General features: G+C 47.1%; 3 protein-coding genes across 5 annotated transcripts; 2 read left to right on the forward strand and 1 right to left on the reverse strand.

Moving 5' to 3' along the window:
• Window positions 1–574: 574 nt before the first annotated feature.
• On the forward strand, window positions 575–13,142 carry ca9 (carbonic anhydrase IX). 2 transcript variants are annotated; one of them, XM_029252656.1, is made up of 12 exons: window positions 575–890; window positions 7,750–7,776; window positions 7,962–8,132; window positions 8,356–8,498; window positions 9,410–9,502; window positions 9,737–9,803; window positions 10,433–10,590; window positions 10,904–11,030; window positions 11,717–11,791; window positions 12,221–12,244; window positions 12,569–12,662; window positions 13,082–13,142. In XM_029252656.1, exons 1-12 carry the CDS (start codon window positions 773–775, stop codon window positions 13,140–13,142), a joined length of 1,158 nt encoding a protein of 385 aa, XP_029108489.1. In that variant the 5' UTR covers window positions 575–772. The 2 variants fall into 2 exon arrangements, with proteins under 2 accessions (XP_029108489.1, XP_029108490.1); XM_029252657.1 differs by lacking the exon at window positions 575–890 and adding an exon at window positions 6,747–7,151.
• Window positions 13,143–14,174: 1,032 nt separating this feature from the next.
• On the reverse strand, window positions 14,175–19,463 carry LOC114910674 (gamma-secretase subunit Aph-1b-like). Of its 2 annotated transcripts, XM_029252593.1 has the most exons (3): window positions 19,260–19,463; window positions 18,481–18,604; window positions 14,175–17,206 (listed from the first exon to the last, which is right to left on the reverse strand). In XM_029252593.1, exons 1-3 carry the CDS (start codon window positions 19,416–19,418, stop codon window positions 17,178–17,180), a joined length of 312 nt encoding a protein of 103 aa, XP_029108426.1. In that variant the 5' UTR covers window positions 19,419–19,463; the 3' UTR covers window positions 14,175–17,177. The 2 variants fall into 2 exon arrangements, with proteins under 2 accessions (XP_029108426.1, XP_029108425.1); XM_029252592.1 differs by lacking the exon at window positions 14,175–17,206 and having other exon boundaries at window positions 18,304–18,604.
• On the forward strand, window positions 19,417–22,993 carry LOC114910706 (carbonic anhydrase 9-like). Its single transcript, XM_029252854.1, has 8 exons — window positions 19,417–19,434; window positions 19,589–19,655; window positions 20,285–20,442; window positions 20,755–20,881; window positions 21,568–21,642; window positions 22,072–22,095; window positions 22,420–22,513; window positions 22,933–22,993. Exons 1-8 carry the CDS (start codon window positions 19,417–19,419, stop codon window positions 22,991–22,993), a joined length of 624 nt encoding a protein of 207 aa, XP_029108687.1.
• Window positions 22,994–25,884: the final 2,891 nt, after the last annotated feature.

A 25,884-nucleotide genomic window follows, 5' to 3' on the forward strand; every position in this document is an offset into this window, starting at 1 on the left:
GTGAAATACTCTGCTACACTGTATTTCAGGTAAATGCATGTTTACAGCACCGGGCTATTTCTCCTGATGCTTAAAACGTTCAAGCTGCTTAAGTGGCCGAGCGAAAAGCCGAGAAACTACAGGGCTGGATGGAAATGTTCCCAAGGTTCTCCGAAAGGGTGCACGCCTGTTTCTGCACACCGTTCCCAGATCTCAAACTGCCCCGTAAAGTCTCTGTAACGCCCCTTGCGGACCATTACTCACCTTTATAAATTAACCCTTTCCCTAGAAGAAAATGAGCTCCACATGCGGATCAAGTGAGCAGCTGTGATTTTGCTTCAGCCTTCGTGCTGACGTGAGCCTCCTCAGAGCTCCTGAACATCTGTGTCTCACACACACGCACACACGGCTGCAGCGTCAGTTGTGTCTCTCGGGAGGGGAAAAAAACCGCTCCGAGAGGTGGCCGGGAGAGCGCGCAGGCTGGAGGTCAGATTAGGCTCGGCTCGGCTGCTCACGGCAACCTGGAGCACCACCCGAGAGACGCGGAAGTGGTGGGCCACCTCCAGCGGATCCCGGTTGGCAGGTTGCCCGCCAGGCAGGGCTGCCTTAAAAAGCGCAGCCCAGGTGACCTGCTCCCGAGTCCGAGGAGCCGGGCAGCAGCGGGAGGAGGCGGCGGGAGGAGGAGCTGGGCACAAGGGCAGAGATTAGGCTGCGCTGCGCTGAAGACCGGCTCGGGAGTTTCTTCCTCAGGTGTGTCCCAGGACCAGGGAAGCTCCAGGACCTCGTGCGAGAGATGCTGCCGTGGACCTTGCTGGCTCTCTTCCTCCAGAGCTTGGCGCTGAACTCAGCCTCGCCCTCCTCGTCGGAGGAGGACGGCAGCAGCGAGAAGGACGGCAGGGAGCGCTCCAAAGGTGAGCCAGCGGCACATCTCGGGCCGCCCTCTTTCCTCGAGCCGATGCCTTGACTACGCGACTTCCGCGGCGCTTCCCTTCCTCTGACAGCCCTGGGCTGAAAAAGTTGCTTTCGTGAATCTTGGGTGGTGCCCGATGGGCTATCGCCGCCCCGACGTTCGCGGGTTCCGTTGACTCTCCGATTCCAGCAGCCGCTGTATGAAAGTGCCATCGCGTCCTCGGTCGCTTTTGGATCCGGACGCTGATGCCGACCCCTCGAGAGAGTTCGAGCCGAACGATGCGCTCCTCTCGCGGAACGGCCGGAAGGAGGGATTACCGAAAGCTGCCGGGCGCGGCCGCCCATTAGGGTATCGCTGGCGACGTCTTTATCGGGAGGAAACGACGCCGTGTTTTCCAGGAGAGCCGTAATCGCGGGGCCGTAACCGGACTCGAGGTGCCGTTAAACTCTTAATGAGTCAACTAATCGCGCCATTAAGACGAACACGCACGCGGGAGGCCTCGTGAAGGGTAAAGGGCACCCGCCCCTCCGGGCGTTCCTGTTCCGCCGCGTTCTCCCGCCGAAGTGCGTCGCGTGCTTTCGCTCAGTGGCTCCGCAGGAAGGGACGTGTCGCCGTTTCGAAGTCGAAGGAACTTAATCGCGTTTTCTTTTAAAGCCGGATTTAGCGAGGGCGAGGAACAAGCCGAGACGTGAGTTTTATTCAGAAATCAATGATCGCTCCCACTGCGTGCTGGAGCGCTCCAGAAATCAGATACGGTGTTCTTTATTATTGTTCATTATCGGTTTATTACCGCTCATTATCTTTTATCATTATTATTATTATTATTATTATTATTATCTTTTTTTTCAGGGCTGAGAGGTCATGTTAGAAAACTCACTTACTCTCTGCTTATGCTAATGCAGGGTCCCAGTGGTCTGGGGCCTATCCTGGAAGCAGATAGCAGTCCACACAAATCTCTCTCTCTCTCTCTCTCTCTCTCTCACACACACACACAACGGCTGATTTGAAGTCAGCAGTTCACCTGGAACACGTCTTCGGAGCGCGCGAGGGAATCTGTGAACACGGTGGACACGCGCAAACTCCTCAGAGCTGAACTCGAACCCGCATCCAAACCCAGAGGAACCTTTGAAGTTGCCTTCAGTGAAATAACTAGAATGGATATTTCTGTATCATGAATTTTCCCACTTCTGCGTTTGAACCTCGTTTATTGCTTTCCTTTAAGCGTGAGGTACAACGGACGTGTCCCGCTTAGTCTTTTCGAAGCTGATAAAATTGTTCTCGTCGCTGTTGTCATGGAAAACGAGGTTTTTTCCCCCGTAGCCTAATATTTCAGCCAGGTTTACAGTTTCTGAGTCAGGAATCGCTGGCAAAACCATGAAAAAGGGGGGAAAAAAAAAAAACGTCCACAAGGATTTTCCCTCGCTGAATCAGGGCTGGATGATGTCACCGTGGTTTGGGTGGTTCGGGAGCCCGGGTCTACGTGCAGCTTGGGCTGTTCTAGCGTCCGTGGCCACGCTCCCTTGGCGGCGGCTGTACCGGCGGCCGAGAGAAAAATCCCACGATGCTTCGCTTCCCGGAGCGGCGCTTTCCTGCGAGTCCCCGGCGGTCGGCCCGCGCCTCCCGGACGGGTGCGGCGAAAGGCCGCTCTTCTGGGGCACAAAGGCCCCGCTGTCTGCATTCGAAGAGAGCGTTCTCGCCGAACGAATGCGGTTTGCAGCTCCAGGAGCGCAAAAATGGGTTCGACGAGCCAAGGCTGAGCCTTTTCGGCGTTTCTTCTAAACACGTGTCTCTTCTCTGCCCGGACTTGAGAGAACGTTCTGGCTAGTTAGGCTCACGTAGCGCGTCTTTGTCGCCTCATAATAGCGACGAGCTGTTTTCAGGGAAGCGTCTCCGGCTTGTGCCCACGTTTTACATCGTAATGCGCACTTTAGGATGTGAAAGCTCAATGGGGGTCATCTGAGAGTGACGCGGTGGCGCAGCAAGTCGCACTGCCGCCTCACAGAGCCCGCGTGATGCGAGAGGACGTGGGTTTGATCCCCGCTCAGTCTGTGTGAAGTCTGCGTGGGTTTCCTCCGGGTGCTCTGGTTTCCTCCCATACTCCAAAGACATGCTGTTCAGGTTTCCCCCCATAGTGCGTGTGTTCCACTGGATGAGTGACCCAGTGTAAGTAGTGTATCTAGCAGTGTAAGTCAATAAGTGAATAAGGTGAATAAGGTGTGCAGGCCAGTAACACTACACAGAGTTCCTTGGAAGTCACTTTGGAGAAAAAGTGTTTGCTAAATATGTAAATTGAGTTGAAGGAGCAAGTTGAGTCCTGTTGTCGCACTTTGACAGAGAAGCTGAGTCATTGCCTGAGTGTCTCACAGTTTCAAATTCAAATCTATGTTAATCGCTGCTGGAAACATTTCATATCCTGAAAAACGCATGCGTCGGCACGGGTCTAGTAAACTTCTACTTTCAGCGTAGTCCGCACTGCCTATTTTTACGCACGTGAATTTATTAGCGCCGATGCTGTTCGTGAAAACTCACAGCTTCCCGCACGCAGAAAGTCTGAGATGATGGGAGGCTCCTCAGTTTTGCTAACACCACCTAGGAATTCTGCAACACCACTCTGTGAAAGAGGAGGGGTCTGTGCTGCAACCGAGCCCAAGCACCGCTCTGGCCCAGCAAGTACGCGCACGGCGCCGTGTCACCACTGCTGGCGAATGGTCTGCAAGACCACAGGAGTCGGAGGCGGAAGTCACCCACCAGATCCACACACACACTTTCTGAACCACTTGTCCCATACAGGGGTCGCAGGGAACCAGAGCCAACCCGGTAACACAGGGCGTGAGGGGGAGGGGACACACCCGGGACGGGATGCCAGTCCATCGCAAGGCACCCCAAGCAGGACTCGAACCCCAGACCCACCAGAGAGCGGGACTGCAGCCCAACCCACTGCACCACCGCACCCCCTATGCACATAATACACACACACACATTTTCAGAACTGCTCATCCCATACGGGGTCGCAGGGAACCGGAGCCTACCCGGCAACACAGGGTGTAAGGCTGGAGGGGGAGGGGACACACCCGGGACAGGATGCCAGTCCGTCACAAGGCACCCAAGTGGGACTCGAACCCCAGACCCACCTGGGAGCAGGACCCGGTCCAACCCGCTGCACCACCGCACCCATTTCATACAGAATATCTAAATGTCAGCTGTGTCTTGGAAGTTTCTCAGCTGCCCAGCAGAAGTTGCTCTGCACCTGTGAGCTATTTCTGAGAGCATCATCATCACATGATATGTTCAAGCGGCTTCTGAGCACAATGAGCTGCAATATTTTTTCATCCTAGGGATGTTCCTCACAATAAGCTGTACGGTCGTTTTCAAGGCATCCCCCCGTGTCGCGGGAAGGCCGGGTTCGAACCCAGGTGGACGGACCCTTTCGTCCTGGACCGTCTCCAATAAACGCTGAAGAATCCAAAATAATTTGATCCGATTCACATTCGTGGGCCGATCTGGCAAATATCCCTCGCGCGTACGTTGAACTTCCTACGTGCCAAAGCCCGCGAGAGCAAAACTTGCGGTGGCGAACGATTTCAAAGTTCAGAGACGGGACGGCTACTGTCTGAAAGCGCGAACAGAGTCCAGTGATGCGAGTCCAACCGCTCCGCACGGGGCGCAATTCCTCCACTTACAGGCGTGAGGATGAGGCCGAAGGAGACCGAACGGGACGGCGCAGGTACTTTGTTAATCCCTGGCGGGAAACTCGCAGGCGCGTCTTCTGAACTCGGACATCACCATCGCTACACGTTCGTCGTGACTAAACCGCGCTCTTAGGGTGCAGCAGGACCGATCATATATCACCTTCCCAAAACTAGAGGAAAGTGCAGCGATCCGTGATGACTTTTACTGTTTTAGCGATCGATTTTGTACAGCGTTGGACGTCAGGGCTCCGGTCAGTGCCGGATTCTCAGGAGCCTTCAAAGAAGTTATGACGGAGAAAGGCAGGTAAGCGGTTTGGAAGAGACGGCAGTTTCCTTCGTCGTCTGAGCGTCCGGCGTCACGCAGCGCAGCGGTGCCGCCGAAAGCATTTGGACAATCGTGCCCTGGAATGTCCTGTGGCTGCGTTCGCTTAAGATGCACAAGCAGGGATTTCATAACACGCAGTATAAAGACTGCATTCAGGGAGGATTGTGAAAGGAAGGATTGTGTAAGTGTGTGTGTGTGTGTGTGAGAGAGAGAGAGAGAGAGAGAGAGAGAGAGAGAGTGAGTGTGTCTTACTAAACCTGGAGGTCCATTTGGCAGAAAGGTGTCCCCATGAGGACAGTAAACCCCAACAGTCATTGTTGGGACGTCCCCAACACAAAATGCTTTAAAAAGTGTGAAACCCCACGCAAGGCTGGGAAGAGAGATGAGTGTGTGTGTGTGTGTTTGTGTGGGCTAAAAATGAAACCTGGCAGCTGTATTCACACAAAATGCTAAATACTCACTTAATTAACCAACCGGTGTCAAGAACCGCTTGTCCCAAGCGGGGTCGCGGTGAGCCAGAGCCTATCCCGGAAACGCAGGGCGCGAGGCTGAAGGGACAGGGGACGCACCCCGGACGGGACGCCCGTCCATCGCAGGGCGCCCCGAGCCGGGCTCGAACCCCGGAGCCGCCACGCAACAGGCAACGGCCGAACCCGTCGCACCACCACACCCCCTCGGTAAACGAAATACCGAGTTATACAAATATTTAAACTGACTCGAAAAGAAAAACCGCATTCAAATATTACGTTGTGTAAAATCTTTTTTTTTTTCAAATTTTTTTTTATCGTGTCAGTTATTTGGATTTGCTCTCATAATCACATGGATCACGTTTACTGATGCTGTCTGGTAGCTGCATGATGAGACCTACAGAATCTTCAAGGGATTTTAAAGTATTTTGCTAATGATCATTAACTTCAATACTGTCAAAGCAAATTATCAGCAAGCGCATCATGTATCGGTGTGGCCCGTAAAGGTGAAATAATTCTTGCGTCAGTCGCGTCTACGAGGTTTCGTCCCTTGTGTAACTGTATCCTCCGAACTCGTTCGGTAGTTATTCGACTCATCATTTCAGTTGTTCTTATACTCATCGGACGACTGCTGCGTTCACCAGCATGACGGTCCTGTGGGGTTTCATTTGTTGGGCCTCCGCGGCTTAAAAACACGCTCGTCGTGTACTCTATACGAAAGCATAACTTGGTGCTTTCGGCGAGTCCACGGAGTTAATAGAATCTGATTCTTCTCGGTCGTCGAAAGTGCGAAACGCAAAAACTGCAAGCCCTTCACCTCCGAGCTTCGTGGTGCGATTTCCCGCTGCGTAACACGATACGGATTAACACACACACACACTTTCTGAACCGCTTGTCCCATACAGGGTGACAGGGAGCCAGAGCCTAACCAGGCAACACAGGGCGTAAGGCTGGAGGGGACACAGCCAGGACGGGACGCCAGTCCATCGCAAGGCACCCCAAGCGGGACTCAAACCCCAGACCCACCAGACAGCAGGACCCGGTCCAGCCCGCTGCACCACCGCACCCCCTACGGATTAACAATTAGGGGAAAAAAAGGATTTTTTCCACAATTCTCCCATCCCGTTAACATTCAGTGAGCATCAGCAAAACGTGACAGCGCTGTGTTTTCTCAGGCGCGGCTCAGCGGTTGCGTCTTTGCGCAAACTATGACATCCTGAGCACAAGATTAAGCGGAGCAGGGTGAGGGGAAGGCAAGAGGAGCGGCGACTAACGCGTCCGTTGCGAAACGCTTCAGGGCTCGAGTTCCTCCAAACGCGTCGAGCGACGTTCGCTCGGTTCTCGCCCGATGCGAGGAGCCCCGAGCGAGGTGAGGTTTTACCGCGGTGCCGGCCGATCGGGTCACGAGACGGCGCAGAAAGCAGCAGGCTGCCCGTCGCCGCACTCCGGGCTTCTTAACCAAACTCGACGTAATCCAGCTCTTCGGGCCTTTTCTTTTTCGTCTCTCTGAGCCTGGTGTCCGATGTACGGCCGTCCTACACGCTCCTAATCGTCGCCGAAAGGTGGCCTTGACACAACATCGAATCTCTCGCAGAATCCGAACCCTCCGTCACCCTGCCGTGTGTCCGGTGGCCTTGTCGCTCAGTTCCGCTGCTGCTGCGCTCCTGAACTTCGGGCCGCATCTCGCATCACAGCAGTTTCAGACTGATGCCGAACCCATGCTTATACTGTAATCATAAAAAGATTATTTGGTAAAGGGACGAATATTGCTGTGATTTATGGTAAGTGCTCTGAGATTCCAGTTGTTGTTGTGATGTTTTTTCAATTTCCATCTCCATTTCAAAGCTGCAGATACCCGAAGCCCGGCAAAGCGCCTGGCTTCCGTGAGCGATGCTGAGAACGCGCCTCAAGCAGGGCGTTCAAATTTTAAGCAGCTCTGAGGATTTTCTTTCGCGGCTTATCGGAAGAACGCAAACGGCGAAGGACGGAAATCAAAATGATTCGGTCAGGGTCCGTAACTGGAGTCCGACGGTCCGGGTTCAGATCTCGGATGGAACTCGTGCCTGTAGATATTGCGGCTCTTCGGGACCGCGGTTGAAAATCCGATCCGGGAGCAAAGCTGCAAAGAGTGGCGTCAGAGAACGGAGGATAGCGCGTTCCGCACACTGCTTTCCGCCAGTCTCAGCTTCTACTAAAAGTCAGTCCTGACCAGTGTTCACGTGCATGAGGAATAAGCGATAATGTTGTGAAAGCCCTCTGTCAAGTGCATAGTACCTTATTTTAGCTGTTGTCCGAATAAAAGAATCGAAAAGAAATGTATGTTAGACCCCTTGACCGGAACATTTCACTGATAAATCCTTATCCTTTCTTTAACCGTAGGTTCGCATGGACACTGGAGATACAACGGTAAATATACATCTGATTCATTTACGGTTTCCTCAGCTTTTGCCACATATACTTTTGGAGTCTTTTGAACAAAATGTACAGCGACATTTAAAAGTCTGAAATCACAGAGAAAAAAGCAGCCAACTAAATGCAGTCCTTTTCATCCTCATCATCATCATCTTCACGCACCTCCTCCTGCACGGCAGACCAGGACTCCTGGGCCATGGATTTCCACGACTGCAAAGGAAAATCTCAGTCTCCCATCAACATTGACACCCGAAACGTCGCCGTCGACCCCGGCATGGCCCCGATAAAGCTGGAGGGATACGATCTGACGGACGAGGAGTCCCTGAAATTGATCAACAACGGGCACACGCGTACGTACAGCTCGCGCCTCACGCTGGCGTCCCAAACGCTCGAAACTGAGAAAATTGTCTTGCGTTCGGGAAAAATCACTGCGCTTCAATTGAGCTTGTCGCTTGAGAGAGTCGGAAAAGAGTCAATAGCGGCCACGCCGCGTGGACGCGTCGGCCGAGAGGTATCGCTTCCCGAAACATCTCGTCTCGCGAACCTTCCCTCTGTTTGTGTCTCCCACGCCAGTGCAGCTGAGCCTGCCCGGCAGCATGCGCATCGTCTCCGGGTTCGACGACGTCTTCGTCGCCGCCCAGCTGCACTTTCACTGGGGCACCAGGGAGGTGCCTGGGTCCGAGCACACGGTGGACGACGTCCATTTTCCCGCAGAGGTGCGGACGACCGTCTGGCTGCCGAACCGTCTCCGTGCCGTTACGGCCTCAAATGCGTGAAACACGCGTACATTCGCTGTTGTACCATTCGCTTTTTATGCAACGCAGTCGTAACAGGGTAACTTAGCAGCCAAAGGTATCGGCGCTCAGACTGAAGGATAATTGTCTCAGACCAGAACCAAAGCTAAACTGCACTTGTTAAAGTGAACTGTTAGTTGAGCGCACAGGTGGGTAGCGATGAGTTACATTTTCTCCATTACTTAAGTCGGTTTCTGGAGAAATTGTACTTTTCCAAGTACGTTTTGGAATTGATGCTCTTTTACTTTTACTTTGTCTTGAACATGTGTGCAATGAGGGCAACACAATGACACAGCGAATGCCTGAGCTGTTGAGGCGTGCGTCTGAATCCGGCTCGGACTGCGTGTAGTTTGCATGTTACTTCCGTGTCCGTGTGGGTTTCTTTGGGTGCTCTGGTTTCCTCTCACATTCCAAAGACGTGCAGTTCGAGTGAATCGGTGACACTTAATTGCCGGTGTGAGTGGCAACCCAGCAATGGACTGGTGTCTTGCCCCCCCAACCTTGTATCCAGGGACCGTGGGATAGGCTCCAGACCCCCATGACCAGGACAAGCAGTTAGTGAAAATGTATGGATGGATAAGTAGACGTTTTTCGATGTGTTGAAACTGTCTACTGAAACGAACACTTCCAGTGGTTTTGAACTTATGAGGAAGAACCTTAGACATTAAAAAGCCTAAACTGAACCAGAGTGCCTTGACAGCAGAGTAATTTTTCACCGACTTGATCGTTGATTAAACTCGATTATTCAAATGCACTTTTTGACATGCACTTTCGCAATTTTACCTCTGTTGAAAGTGAAATGTTGTCGCCAATTTATTTGCTTTACCTCTTAGATTCACGTGGTTCACTACAACAGCAAATACGCCAATTTCGCCGAAGCTGCCAGCAGGCCCGATGGGCTGGCGGTCCTGGCGGGTTTCATTCAGGTACGGAACGATGCGTCTCTCAAAATGATTTACGCTTTTGTGCGAGAAGCTCTACGTCTACGGCTACTCGCGACGACGGTGCTGCTGGGCTGCGCGTACGTAGATTCGGCTCGGTCTGTTCCGCGTGATCGAAATTCCCCGCAGAGCGGTGGAGTGACACGGTGCAAATGACCGTTGACGCCTCAAAGATTCCGCGCAGCTGCACGCTGGAATTAAACTTGCTCTCCTTTTCAGATCGGGCTGCGCGAAAATGAAAACTACGAGAAAATCCTTTCGTCGATCAAAGATGTCAGCATAGAAGGTAACCTGCATTTCGTGCATTTTGCATGGGATCGCCGTGAGCCTCCGTCGCTCAGCTCGCCGTTGGTCTGCGCAGCGCGGAGCTCCGACTAATTCCACTCTACATTTGCTTTCCGAGGTTATAAGAGAGGGGGGCGCGGCGGTGCAGCGGGTTCGGCCGGGGCCTGCTCTCCGGTGGGTCTGGGTTCGAGTCCCGCTTCGGGTGCCTCGCGATGGACCGTTGTCCCCGTCCTGGGTGTGTCCCCTCCCCCTCCGGCCTTATGCCCCGCGTTGCCGGGTTAGGCTCCGGCTCGCCGCGACTCTGGAATGGGGAGCGAAGAACAGCACGGCGTCATCGGCGCCACATGCCGCCGCCGCATCTTTCGTTTGTTTGATCTGTATTTCCAAACGTCAGTGGAAAGTGAGAAGTTGCTCTTTGTTTGCGGAGAACTTTGGTCGGCATAATAAAGGCCATAAAGCACTTGTAGCTGTCGATTAGGATAATTACGCAACGACCGCGCTGAAACGAATGCTCGCGCTTGGCCTCGAGTACCTGCCCCGCCTCTTCGTCACACCCGCCGGCAGCTAAACGCAGAGGAAAGATCCGGATAAGAGTAACCGCACGGCTTGGACTGCCGTTCTCTTTTCCAGATTCCGATACCGAAATCCCCGGTTTCAACGTCCTCCATCTGCTGCCGGCCAACCTGGGCAGATTCTATAGATACAACGGCTCACTGACCACCCCTCCTTGCTTCCAGACGGTGAACTGGACTATATTCAATGAGTCGATTACAGTATCAAGGACACAGGTGAGCGAAATAAACTTCAGCGAAAATTCCGTTGGCAAAATGTTAACGCGTAACTTCCGTTTTTTTTCTCACTTCACCGCAGTGTAATTGTAGGATGGGGCAGTCGGAATAGGCCAGCGTGGTAAAATACACAGGTTTTATTCAACATCTCCCTTTCAAAGTCTCATAACTGCCCATACGCTCATTTAGCTGGGCTTGGAGGCCGGTGTGATTTCGAATAAACATCTGATGCTTCCTGAATGCGAAGTACTTTTCGTATTAAACGCGTTAAAAATGACGCTGTCCTTCCCACCCCTTCTTTCCGTCACTCCAGCTGGCCACCCTGGAGGACACGCTGAAGGCCGACCGCGACCGGCACCTGTCCAAGAACTTCCGAGCGCCCCAGCGTCTTCACGGGCGCCGCGTGCTGTCCTCTTTCGGCGCTTTGCCGGACGCCAGGGGTACGACACTTGTGGTGTGTTTGCGCGCATTTTGAAATATCCATCGGCAGACAGCGAAACGCCTCATTGGGGCAGATTTGAAGCCGATCCGGAGCCTGAAGTGCAACAAACCGCTTCGCTTCGTCCACCTCCGCCGCCTTGGAGCGATCCGAACGACATCTCCTCGAAACGTCGAAGGACGTTCGCGGAAGCGCCAAGGAGGCACCTCCGCGGTCTCCACGTAGGCTGGGGCTGGATTTGAACCCACCGTCCTGGAGCAGTGACGGTGACTTGGATTAAAGCCACACCGACTAAAGGTCACTTGACAACACCCTCCTTCTATCCTTCCTTGGAGGATGTCATACCCAGGTCGAAACGCAAGGCATCAGTCGCGCAGTCGTGAACGTGGAGACAAACCCGTTTCGTAGGTCTCTGTCCAGAGACCATCAATTTGTGAGGTGACCTGTAAGACCACACTGTCCTCGTTTGACCTTCCTCGTTCGCTGAGGTGCCAGCAATGTTCAAAAACCCGTTTTCGTGGACGAAAAGACCGAGCATCCAGAGGAGAGGTCAACAAGCGTCTTAGAGCGACATACAACTTGTGTGAACGGTTTTGTTTCATGAACCAAAAATGTATCGGCAGACATCATTACTGCGTTTCTCTCGTTTTCGGAAAAACATTTCTTTCCATTTACCTGTTTTTACAGGCCGTCGCGTGAACCCCCCTTTTTCAGCAGACGTTGATTCGGCAAACAACGGCGTGCCAGGGAACGAACGAGTTGGTAAGCATGGGCGAGCAAAGACATTTATACGCAGCTATACCATAGTGCTTTATTCGTGCAGGTTGATCCCTAGCATTAGCCAATAATGTGCACTTTTTAATGTTAAGAAAAAAATCCTACAAAAGGGTGCTGTGTCTGTGCACGATGAATTTAAATTCATCAGCTTTGAAATGTCATGAATTCATTAACAGCCTATTTTGACTTATTCAAGGGGCAAAACTATCATTTTTGGAGGGAATCGGCATCAACACAAATATTTTCGGGGGAAAATGAGGTTTCCTTGACCTTTGAATGACATGACCCCTGTCCCCCTTGTTACACTGTGAATTACACTTGAATTGCACTGGGGGCTAATTGACTTGTGGGTAATTTGTGTCATTTTGTATGGAATGTATACAGTGTTGTAATAACATCTGTGACACTTTCTAGGTGCTGATGGTGGGTTTACCAGAGGTATGTCAGTTTGGTGGATTACAATTTCTTCAAAACAGCACAAACAAAAAAAACATCAGCCATTGAATTAGATGTTATGCGGTAATCGTGGTTATGCAGTGTACGAAATTAACATTGGTATAAATCTGTTCATCGCAGAAGTACCTTTTCTGTTTTCAGAACCTCAACATGTTTGTTATATTGTGTGACCAGATAAATGTGTTGCATCTGATTTATTCAGCTGGTGCTCTTCCTTTTATGACTACAAAGATGATAATCTGATGATTGATAGATAACGAAAGGTGTCGGGACCTGATGGAGACTGACAAACATCTCACGTTACAGGTGATGTCTTGGCCACGGCATTCGGAGTCCTCTTTTTTGTCACTCTCCTGTCTTTCATGGTATATGCTTTTCAACAACAGAAAAAATACTCAAGGTAACTAACTTCTGGTTATGGTTGGATTGCTAAGAAATAATTTTATGCAAAGTGACTGACAGGTTTACCTATTTATTATGGTAAATGTTTGGGGAAACTCATACTGTAACCCTCACTCAAGTTGACTGCAGTAAGTGGTTTCCTTAACGATGTCCTTCCATGATCGTATCCCTCTCGCTAATGTGTCACTTTTTTTTTTTTTTCCCTTTTATGAGGAACTAATGGAATTAAGCAACAGATGAAACAGCCATTAGGTGTTTGCTGATCTCATTTGCAGAACACAGCATTCCTGTGTGTTTGTGTGCAGTGGCTGTTTAGTGTTTAATATTTACCCAGGAAATGCATTTATATGGCACATAAATGCAAATGTGGGTAATTAAAGTTTGTCAATATTAACTGTTTTTTCCTCATTTCCACAGGTTCAAAAAGGATGCAAGACAGAATGTAATTTATCAACAAGCTACCAAAGAAGATATATAAAAACTAACATATTTGACTTCTAGACAAATTTTTCATATTTAATTTGTATAGTATACAGTATAATTTTTTCATTAATCATAAATTATACTTCAGTGCTTTTAGAACAGCTTGGCCATTTCAATGATTATACATTTTTGTAAAATTGAGATGATTTTGAGAAGGTTTTGCTGCACTATTTTTTTCCATTTGTACCTAGAAACCTACATTTGAGTCAGTTCTGTTACCTTAGTAAGAAATGTTGTGGAAAAGTGACATGTTTAGGCTTTATGTTTCTGCGTTTATGGTATTTATATAAAACTTTTCAAAGCACAATGGAAATATTCAACACAAGGAGAAATAATAATGAATTCTGATTCAATCTTTCAAAATCTAGACAGCTGTTTTAGAAGTTGATATCACTATTTGCAATAAAACATTTACCAACTAAATTTTTCAAAACCAGCATTTTTTCCCCCCACCCTACTAACTGGAGATTCTTGCTCTTTTGTACCAATGTGTCACATTGAACAGTATTTTTAAAAAAAAAAAAAAAAAAAAAAAATTTGTTCATATAAAGCCAAAAGCAATGTAAAATTTCCAGTTAACCTTGTAAGCATCTTTGTCAGGGTTTAGAAGAATGATAACTAGTAACTACTATAGACAAAAATACCTGATAATTCAGAACCATTCAAAGTGAATAAATTTCTTCTATTGTCCATTTACCTCCTTCTAGCCCTTTAAAAAAAAAAAAAAAACCCCCCACACACCCCTTTACTGTTGCCATTAACCTCAAGGTACATACTTCGCCGGTAGTGGGATAGCAGAGAGAAGCTCAAGCATTTACTGAGTCATCGTCGTTGCGCCCACATCGACATTTTAACTAAGCAGAAGGATTGATGATGCATAGATCCAGTTTCCCAAATGCCCCAGAGCGATGGGGTATTTGGGAAATTGCATCTATGGGCCCCACTAATTCAGTGAACGGAAGGCCAATGTATGGACAATACAGACATGGAAATTTTAACACACACTGTATTCAGCAATAAACAGAAAAACCCGATTAATGATACAAGGTGGCTTTAATCAATACAAAATGCTGCAACTTTGTGAAATGGACCTTACACCCAAGTTTGGCACAGTTTTTACAAACTATGTACATGAAGTTCAGAAGCATTTTATTATTTTTACATGATTTTTAAAATCAAATCAAAACCAGTAAGAGCACCAGTTACTACAGAGATGATTATAAAACAAACTGTACAGGTATCTTTAGCCTCAAGCCTGATGTCTCATATTTGCATACTGTATGTAGAAACAACAAGCTGAGGGGGGAAAAAAAATGGAAGTGGAAAATTGTTCATTACATATTCATAGTTTGGTAGACTGTATTGCAAAGCAGAACTGATCAACTTGTATTAAAAAAAAATACTGGGAATGAAGCACAAATAGTTACTGTTTGGAAGGATTCACTTTGACCCAGCTGAGAGACGAAAAAAAAAGAAGCTCACTGCACACTGTTCCCTTCAGTGGACAGTCTCTTGGTCAGACTCTTGCCATTGACACGCTGCCAGGGAAGGACACCGGTTCCTTTGAAACTGGACCAAACAACCCCACCAGAAACTCCCGGCAAGGGCCTCAGCTACCCTCGTCTGATAAGAACAATCTCAAGGTGAAACCAAATATTGTCACAGTGCTCAACTCCTATTGTGTGGTACTTTCACAATACAATGGTACTCGAACATTTGCGCAACAATCTGACTGTTAATGTCAGCTGGGCTGTGGCCTTCCTATCAGCCTGTGCCTGGTAACGGAGTCTCGGAAACACCATGCCTTCTGATCCAAGATGGGTCCTTGGCTCTGCAACCAACCTGGTCTTCAGTCTCGCTCAATGAACAACACATTCCTGAGCTTTTAAGAAACGGGGTCGTTTATTGATCAGGAGTACAGCTACTTGAAAGAGCTGCGCTGCCTGCAAGTCCACACTGCCAAGCCAAAAACCTTGTTCGAAAATTGAAACCTCCAAGTGTGGGACTGGCATTTAAGGGTTAAGAAAAACACACAAAACCTTTGCGACTCATGTTTTCACAGCAATCATCTGTCTCCTTTTGATATTTAAAAAGGAAAAAAGATTTCACAAGCAAGACCATTAATGGGATGACGACTGCTCCCCATATCCACTTTCTGTGCCCAACGGTTTGAGAGTAGCCGTTATTCATCTGGAAGGAATGAGCAAGTTTACCTTATAGGGACACAGAGCCAGCTGGAGCTTCCTCTGTAAAAGGGCCTCAAGCCATTTTGGAGTCTTGTGCATCCAGGGAGAGATCAGGTCAGCTGGTCCCCAAAGAATCAAAACCAGGCAGGTCACAGGGCCCTAAAGTCATGTGACCTTAATGGCAACATTCTGGTAAATGAGCCAAGAACGCAAAAGGGTTTTTCTCCATACGTGGGGTGGTGGGTGAGAGGGAAGACACCTACAACTTGCAATGCTTTAAAGAGACCCAACTGCCGTTCTGTCAGCTTGCGCTCTACATAAAATTGGCATATGAAGTCAATACCAAGTGTACCTGGGTCAATACTGCAGCATGAAGCTATTTGTACAGATATTCAACAATATGCTGTAGTGTGAATCTCTTTGGCTAGAAGGGAATAAAGTTCAACAGCAGCCAAGGGAGCCGCCGATTGTACCGCTACATCATTGATGGAGAAAGCACCACCGGGTCAACTAAATGAGACCAAGACCAAAGCCTGTCATGGAAAAGCATAGTGCAATGACATTTTGGATTTCAAGCACAGCTGTTTTATTACACAGCACTGCGATTCAATCATTCAAACAAAGCCCATGTTTAAAAACAAGGCCAAGGGTTGTCACACATCAATGAGAATCTTCAGACATTTAACAGAGGAGAAAAAACAACTATGCAAAGTGTATGCCTCAATATTTCAGTATAATCTCACAAATCAGATGTGCATAGGAAACCTTATACCAGAGGAGAACAGAGCTGGTATATCAGTTGACATGTTAGTCTGTCAGTTGCCAGAGAAACCGTACATGAAGAGTGAAATGAAAAAAAATCTTGTGCACAATCACAACTTTGCAATTTAAAAGTTCAGTCTCACATTCAGACAGAGGTACTCCTTTAACCCCGACCCCCCATACCAGTCTTGAGCCAAAAATGTATCTGGGCCACAGACAGTCAGACTTGGTACCTCCGTTACATCACTGGGTTTCTGGAGCAGAATGTAGCCAAAGAAAATCCTGAAAACTACACACCTTACAGCTGAGATAAAATGAAAGACGGAGAAAAGGGAATGTTCTGGCGTTCTCCCCAGTGCACTAATTGCAAGTCAAACACTTTTTCACAAGTGACCCAAAACAGTCACCAGCATGCAAATCACAATTTGGCTAAAGCTCAGATCCTCAGGATTGGATAGTCCCCCCCCCCTTCAAAATAGGCCCAGGTTTTGGTAATCTGCCGTCTCCTGCTCCATAAAGGACCAGCAGCCCTTTCGACAGCTTTACTGTACAGGTCAAGTGGAGAGAAAACCATGTTCCTTCGCCAGCATCTCACTTTGCTAATCTTCCTTACTTTTTATTAGAAATGAAAATCAATTTAAAAAATAAAACTGCGTAAGGGCAATAACAAATATAAAATATAAATTTACTCAATCTAACAGCAAAAGGAAAGGAAAAGAAACCTTGATCCCTAGAGCTCAACAGATCGCCCTCTCTCTCTCACACACACTGCAGGTCTTCAGTGTGCATGATTGTGTTTACGAGAAGGAATACAGAACAAAAAACAGACTACGAACATGTTGTGCAGTTAAGGAATGTCCCTGCAGTTCCTCTCCCAGAAAAATCTGTGAGCAGCACTGCCACCAAGTCACCTGTCAGTTCATGTCACCTGCAGGGGGGGGGGGGGGGGTACCTTTTAAAGTGTTTCCTCCACTGCAGGTCTGCTTTTGCTTGACCCCACCCAGCACTGCAGCAACACAAAGATAGATATACCTGTTCCCCTCTCTCAGGAGGATCAAAGTCAGTGAAACTCAGGACACCGGTTAGGAGGAATCCACACCATTTTTTTTACCTGTGGGGGGGGAGAGAGGAGATGCAGTCAAACCACCAGGGATCCTACACCACATGGACACAGGAAGCTCACATTTGCGAGCTCAGGGCACCGTACGGAGGAACTAATTTCAGACTTCCCAAGAATGCACCAAGCCCACACTGGAGTGGCTCCCATCAGCATTACACCACTTCCTGTCCCACACACTCATGCACTTGAGTGGGAGTTCATGATTTACACATGATTCACAGTGCCTTTCATCACACACTTTGGCAATTACCTCTGTGACAAAGCAGAAAACTGTCCAAACTTTCTCACTCATATTTCAAGGAAATAAATCGACTCTTCTGTAAAGATTTCACAGGATCAGTTTATCCCTGACAAAGGAAAGTGAGACAGACGCAGACAGAGGGCCGATTCACATATGCGGTTGAAAGGCAACCTGGAGACTCCTGGAATGAATCCCCACTCCTGCTACAGCAGGCTTGAATAACATTCTTACCTTGAATTAGTATTTAAATGGGTAAATCATTGTAAAAATTGCATTTCTAGTGTTGTAAATTGCTTTGGACAAAGATGGCACCTAAATGGTTAATACATGAGGTTAGTAATGCATGTAGGATAAACAGCAAGTAAAGGCATAAATAAAAGGTAAATGTTCAAACTAATGAACAGATCATTAAAGATTTGTTTAAGTACTGTATTCAGTACAATCAGTGAAACGATACGTCTTGAGGAGTCGGCCTTGGACTTTGGTTGAGCATTACCTTCTTTCCTCTCTGCTTCTCCTGCTTTTATTTTATGTCTCCATCTGATTTTTTACTGATGCCACTTGTAATTAGTCATGCACCTTAAAGGTGTCTACTTCTAGCACTTGACAGATCATATGTTAGGTGCACATAAAACCACTGCTGTCTCACAGTGCCCAGGTGGTGCAAAAGAATGCAAATTCGATCCCTGCTCAGTCTGTGTGGAGTTTACATCTGGGTTTGCTCCCACAATCCAAAGACACATATGCAGTAGCATCACAATTGCACAGCCTGACTGAATTTTGTCACGGTTGTAAATGGCATATGATATTTAAGTTATACACAAAGGTAACTTTGCTGGGAAGAGAGCCATGTAGTAATAGAATTTATTAAAGTAAATAAACATGGAATAAAAAGCTTTGAATTAGAAGCAAAACTGTGGAAGAAAATAAATTCCTCAATTCCATAGAATGGCAACACCTTGACACTTGTGCAGTATGGGTGTGGTGCCTGAGTAGAGCAGAATTGAAAGAAAAGGAGACTCACACATCCAGACTTGTGTCAGGGTCTGTAAAGACCCTCCGGAGCTGAAGAAGGCCCACGCAGCCATCAGCACCATGATCACATAGGCAGGGGGCAGGCTGCCCTCATAGCTGGGGTTTAGGAAAGACTGCAGGGGGAGAAGGAGAGAGAAGAGAGGAGAAAAAAAAAAAAAAAGTGGTCAGCAATGACTGGACTGGCCACCAGTTAACAACAGGGCCTGTTCCCACTCACCCTGACTAATGAAGGAATAAATATTTTTTCACCTCTTTTCACTGGGGATTTGTCTGTATGTGAATGCATCATTCTGACAGAAGGCATGAAATTAATAGACCAGATAATTTCATTATTTATCTGTCCAAAGCAGCACAGTACTGAGTGTGTGCGCACATTACAAAGTGACTGCCCCCTTGTGGCCACCTTAGGGTATGACAGACTGCCAAGGAACTGGATAATATTTGAATGTGGAGGTGTACATTTAAAGAGGAAACAAATCATTGTAAAAAAGGCAGCGCTTGACATTAAAAGATAAAATGTCATTCTGCTTGGCTTTCCTTTAATTCATGCTTTTATAATACAAGAGGGGATGGGGGGTTGGGAGAAGCATTCCTCCTCAGTTAAATATATAACTTTTGTGATAAGCAGCACACTCCTTTGCCATGAAATATTCCCCATCATTAGATGTATATACACACAAGAATGTCCCATTATGGCTGCACTCTGTACCTGCATTTGCGGAGGCGTGAGCCAGAGTGACGTGAACCGTGGGTGGGGGGGCTACTCACCAGTCCTGACACAAGCAGGTGCAGTGCCGCCACGGCAGCAATCACCCACCAGCGCCTCTTCTCACAGCCGTCAAAGAACACCACGCCCCAGAAGGTGTGCAGCAACGTCATCGCCATGGTCATGAAGGCTAGAGATGCAATAGTGGTTATAGAGGTCATGGCACATTGCTGGTGGGTGAATAACCCCAACTGAAAAGCTCAGCATTTTCCCCAAAAAAAAAAAAAAAACCATTAGCTGGACAAGGACTAGAATGAACAAAACATGCTTTGTATGGTTACAAATAATTACACAAAATTGTGCGAAATATTCCGCATACCTAAATACATAGATCGGGCTGCGCGAAAATGAAAACTACGAGAAAATCCTTTCGTCGATCAAAGATGTCAGCATAGAAGGTAACCTGCATTTCGTGCATTTTGCATGGGATCGCCGTGAGCCTCCGTCGCTCAGCTCGCCGTTGGTCTGCGCAGCGCGGAGCTCCGACTAATTCCACTCTACATTTGCTTTCCGAGGTTATAAGAGAGGGGGGCGCGGCGGTGCAGCGGGTTCGGCCGGGGCCTGCTCTCCGGTGGGTCTGGGTTCGAGTCCCGCTTCGGGTGCCTCGCGATGGACCGTTGTCCCCGTCCTGGGTGTGTCCCCTCCCCCTCCGGCCTTATGCCCCGCGTTGCCGGGTTAGGCTCCGGCTCGCCGCGACTCTGGAATGGGGAGCGAAGAACAGCACGGCGTCATCGGCGCCACATGCCGCCGCCGCATCTTTCGTTTGTTTGATCTGTATTTCCAAACGTCAGTGGAAAGTGAGAAGTTGCTCTTTGTTTGCGGAGAACTTTGGTCGGCATAATAAAGGCCATAAAGCACTTGTAGCTGTCGATTAGGATAATTACGCAACGACCGCGCTGAAACGAATGCTCGCGCTTGGCCTCGAGTACCTGCCCCGCCTCTTCGTCACACCCGCCGGCAGCTAAACGCAGAGGAAAGATCCGGATAAGAGTAACCGCACGGCTTGGACTGCCGTTCTCTTTTCCAGATTCCGATACCGAAATCCCCGGTTTCAACGTCCTCCATCTGCTGCCGGCCAACCTGGGCAGATTCTATAGATACAACGGCTCACTGACCACCCCTCCTTGCTTCCAGACGGTGAACTGGACTATATTCAATGAGTCGATTACAGTATCAAGGACACAGGTGAGCGAAATAAACTTCAGCGAAAATTCCGTTGGCAAAATGTTAACGCGTAACTTCCGTTTTTTTCTCACTTCACCGCAGTGTAATTGTAGGATGGGGCAGTCGGAATAGGCCAGCGTGGTAAAATACACAGGTTTTATTCAACATCTCCCTTTCAAAGTCTCATAACTGCCCATACGCTCATTTAGCTGGGCTTGGAGGCCGGTGTGATTTCGAATAAACATCTGATGCTTCCTGAATGCGAAGTACTTTTCGTATTAAACGCGTTAAAAATGACGCTGTCCTTCCCACCCCTTCTTTCCGTCACTCCAGCTGGCCACCCTGGAGGACACGCTGAAGGCCGACCGCGACCGGCACCTGTCCAAGAACTTCCGAGCGCCCCAGCGTCTTCACGGGCGCCGCGTGCTGTCCTCTTTCGGCGCTTTGCCGGACGCCAGGGGTACGACACTTGTGGTGTGTTTGCGCGCATTTTGAAATATCCATCGGCAGACAGCGAAACGCCTCATTGGGGCAGATTTGAAGCCGATCCGGAGCCTGAAGTGCAACAAACCGCTTCGCTTCGTCCACCTCCGCCGCCTTGGAGCGATCCGAACGACATCTCCTCGAAACGTCGAAGGACGTTCGCGGAAGCGCCAAGGAGGCACCTCCGCGGTCTCCACGTAGGCTGGGGCTGGATTTGAACCCACCGTCCTGGAGCAGTGACGGTGACTTGGATTAAAGCCACACCGACTAAAGGTCACTTGACAACACCCTCCTTCTATCCTTCCTTGGAGGATGTCATACCCAGGTCGAAACGCAAGGCATCAGTCGCGCAGTCGTGAACGTGGAGACAAACCCGTTTCGTAGGTCTCTGTCCAGAGACCATCAATTTGTGAGGTGACCTGTAAGACCACACTGTCCTCGTTTGACCTTCCTCGTTCGCTGAGGTGCCAGCAATGTTCAAAAACCCGTTTTCGTGGACGAAAAGACCGAGCATCCAGAGGAGAGGTCAACAAGCGTCTTAGAGCGACATACAACTTGTGTGAACGGTTTTGTTTCATGAACCAAAAATGTATCGGCAGACATCATTACTGCGTTTCTCTCGTTTTCGGAAAAACATTTCTTTCCATTTACCTGTTTTTACAGGCCGTCGCGTGAACCCCCCTTTTTCAGCAGACGTTGATTCGGCAAACAACGGCGTGCCAGGGAACGAACGAGTTGGTAAGCATGGGCGAGCAAAGACATTTATACGCAGCTATACCATAGTGCTTTATTCGTGCAGGTTGATCCCTAGCATTAGCCAATAATGTGCACTTTTTAATGTTAAGAAAAAAATCCTACAAAAGGGTGCTGTGTCTGTGCACGATGAATTTAAATTCATCAGCTTTGAAATGTCATGAATTCATTAACAGCCTATTTTGACTTATTCAAGGGGCAAAACTATCATTTTTGGAGGGAATCGGCATCAACACAAATATTTTCGGGGGAAAATGAGGTTTCCTTGACCTTTGAATGACATGACCCCTGTCCCCCTTGTTACACTGTGAATTACACTTGAATTGCACTGGGGGCTAATTGACTTGTGGGTAATTTGTGTCATTTTGTATGGAATGTATACAGTGTTGTAATAACATCTGTGACACTTTCTAGGTGCTGATGGTGGGTTTACCAGAGGTATGTCAGTTTGGTGGATTACAATTTCTTCAAAACAGCACAAACAAAAAAAACATCAGCCATTGAATTAGATGTTATGCGGTAATCGTGGTTATGCAGTGTACGAAATTAACATTGGTATAAATCTGTTCATCGCAGAAGTACCTTTTCTGTTTTCAGAACCTCAACATGTTTGTTATATTGTGTGACCAGATAAATGTGTTGCATCTGATTTATTCAGCTGGTGCTCTTCCTTTTATGACTACAAAGATGATAATCTGATGATTGATAGATAACGAAAGGTGTCGGGACCTGATGGAGACTGACAAACATCTCACGTTACAGGTGATGTCTTGGCCACGGCATTCGGAGTCCTCTTTTTTGTCACTCTCCTGTCTTTCATGGTATATGCTTTTCAACAACAGAAAAAATACTCAAGGTAACTAACTTCTGGTTATGGTTGGATTGCTAAGAAATAATTTTATGCAAAGTGACTGACAGGTTTACCTATTTATTATGGTAAATGTTTGGGGAAACTCATACTGTAACCCTCACTCAAGTTGACTGCAGTAAGTGGTTTCCTTAACGATGTCCTTCCATGATCGTATCCCTCTCGCTAATGTGTCACTTTTTTTTTTTTTTCCCTTTTATGAGGAACTAATGGAATTAAGCAACAGATGAAACAGCCATTAGGTGTTTGCTGATCTCATTTGCAGAACACAGCATTCCTGTGTGTTTGTGTGCAGTGGCTGTTTAGTGTTTAATATTTACCCAGGAAATGCATTTATATGGCACATAAATGCAAATGTGGGTAATTAAAGTTTGTCAATATTAACTGTTTTTTCCTCATTTCCACAGGTTCAAAAAGGATGCAAGACAGAATGTAATTTATCAACAAGCTACCAAAGAAGATATATAAAAACTAACATATTTGACTTCTAGACAAATTTTTCATATTTAATTTGTATAGTATACAGTATAATTTTTTCATTAATCATAAATTATACTTCAGTGCTTTTAGAACAGCTTGGCCATTTCAATGATTATACATTTTTGTAAAATTGAGATGATTTTGAGAAGGTTTTGCTGCACTATTTTTTTCCATTTGTACCTAGAAACCTACATTTGAGTCAGTTCTGTTACCTTAGTAAGAAATGTTGTGGAAAAGTGACATGTTTAGGCTTTATGTTTCTGCGTTTATGGTATTTATATAAAACTTTTCAAAGCACAATGGAAATATTCAACACAAGGAGAAATAATAATGAATTCTGATTCAATCTTTCAAAATCTAGACAGCTGTTTTAGAAGTTGATATCACTATTTGCAATAAAACATTTACCAACTAAATTTTTCAAAACCAGCATTTTTTCCCCCCACCCTACTAACTGGAGATTCTTGCTCTTTTGTACCAATGTGTCACATTGAACAGTATTTTTAAAAAAAAAAAAAAAAAAAAAAAAAATTTGTTCATATAAAGCCAAAAGCAATGTAAAATTTCCAGTTAACCTTGTAAGCATCTTTGTCAGGGTTTAGAAGAATGATAACTAGTAACTACTATAGACAAAAATACCTGATAATTCAGAACCATTCAAAGTGAATAAATTTCTTCTATTGTCCATTTACCTCCTTCTAGCCCTTTAAAAAAAAAAAAAAAACCCCCCACACACCCCTTTACTGTTGCCATTAACCTCAAGGTACATACTTCGCCGGTAGTGGGATAGCAGAGAGAAGCTCAAGCATTTACTGAGTCATCGTCGTTGCGCCCACATCGACATTTTAACTAAGCAGAAGGATTGATGATGCATAGATCCAGTTTCCCAAATGCCCCAGAGCGATGGGGTATTTGGGAAATTGCATCTATGGGCCCCACTAATTCAGTGAACGGAAGGCCAATGTATGGACAATACAGACATGGAAATTTTAACACACACTGTATTCAGCAATAAACAGAAAAACCCGATTAATGATACAAGGTGGCTTTAATCAATACAAAATGCTGCAACTTTGTGAAATGGACCTTACACCCAAGTTTGGCACAGTTTTTACAAACTATGTACATGAAGTTCAGAAGCATTTTATTATTTTTACATGATTTTTAAAATCAAATCAAAACCAGTAAGAGCACCAGTTACTACAGAGATGATTATAAAACAAACTGTACAGGTATCTTTAGCCTCAAGCCTGATGTCTCATATTTGCATACTGTATGTAGAAACAACAAGCTGAGGGGGGAAAAAAAATGGAAGTGGAAAATTGTTCATTACATATTCATAGTTTGGTAGACTGTATTGCAAAGCAGAACTGATCAACTTGTATTAAAAAAAAATACTGGGAATGAAGCACAAATAGTTACTGTTTGGAAGGATTCACTTTGACCCAGCTGAGAGACGAAAAAAAAAGAAGCTCACTGCACACTGTTCCCTTCAGTGGACAGTCTCTTGGTCAGACTCTTGCCATTGACACGCTGCCAGGGAAGGACACCGGTTCCTTTGAAACTGGACCAAACAACCCCACCAGAAACTCCCGGCAAGGGCCTCAGCTACCCTCGTCTGATAAGAACAATCTCAAGGTGAAACCAAATATTGTCACAGTGCTCAACTCCTATTGTGTGGTACTTTCACAATACAATGGTACTCGAACATTTGCGCAACAATCTGACTGTTAATGTCAGCTGGGCTGTGGCCTTCCTATCAGCCTGTGCCTGGTAACGGAGTCTCGGAAACACCATGCCTTCTGATCCAAGATGGGTCCTTGGCTCTGCAACCAACCTGGTCTTCAGTCTCGCTCAATGAACAACACATTCCTGAGCTTTTAAGAAACGGGGTCGTTTATTGATCAGGAGTACAGCTACTTGAAAGAGCTGCGCTGCCTGCAAGTCCACACTGCCAAGCCAAAAACCTTGTTCGAAAATTGAAACCTCCAAGTGTGGGACTGGCATTTAAGGGTTAAGAAAAACACACAAAACCTTTGCGACTCATGTTTTCACAGCAATCATCTGTCTCCTTTTGATATTTAAAAAGGAAAAAAGATTTCACAAGCAAGACCATTAATGGGATGACGACTGCTCCCCATATCCACTTTCTGTGCCCAACGGTTTGAGAGTAGCCGTTATTCATCTGGAAGGAATGAGCAAGTTTACCTTATAGGGACACAGAGCCAGCTGGAGCTTCCTCTGTAAAAGGGCCTCAAGCCATTTTGGAGTCTTGTGCATCCAGGGAGAGATCAGGTCAGCTGGTCCCCAAAGAATCAAAACCAGGCAGGTCACAGGGCCCTAAAGTCATGTGACCTTAATGGCAACATTCTGGTAAATGAGCCAAGAACGCAAAAGGGTTTTTTCTCCATACGTGGGGTGGTGGGTGAGAGGGAAGACACCTACAACTTGCAATGCTTTAAAGAGACCCAACTGCCGTTCTGTCAGCTTGCGCTCTACATAAAATTGGCATATGAAGTCAATACCAAGTGTACCTGGGTCAATACTGCAGCATGAAGCTATTTGTACAGATATTCAACAATATGCTGTAGTGTGAATCTCTTTGGCTAGAAGGGAATAAAGTTCAACAGCAGCCAAGGGAGCCGCCGATTGTACCGCTACATCATTGATGGAGAAAGCACCACCGGGTCAACTAAATGAGACCAAGACCAAAGCCTGTCATGGAAAAGCATAGTGCAATGACATTTTGGATTTCAAGCACAGCTGTTTTATTACACAGCACTGCGATTCAATCATTCAAACAAAGCCCATGTTTAAAAACAAGGCCAAGGGTTGTCACACATCAATGAGAATCTTCAGACATTTAACAGAGGAGAAAA

The sequence above is a fragment of the Scleropages formosus genome, chromosome 6, assembly GCF_900964775.1.
Source record: "Scleropages formosus chromosome 6, fSclFor1.1, whole genome shotgun sequence".
Lineage (NCBI taxonomy): Eukaryota > Metazoa > Chordata > Actinopteri > Osteoglossiformes > Osteoglossidae > Scleropages > Scleropages formosus.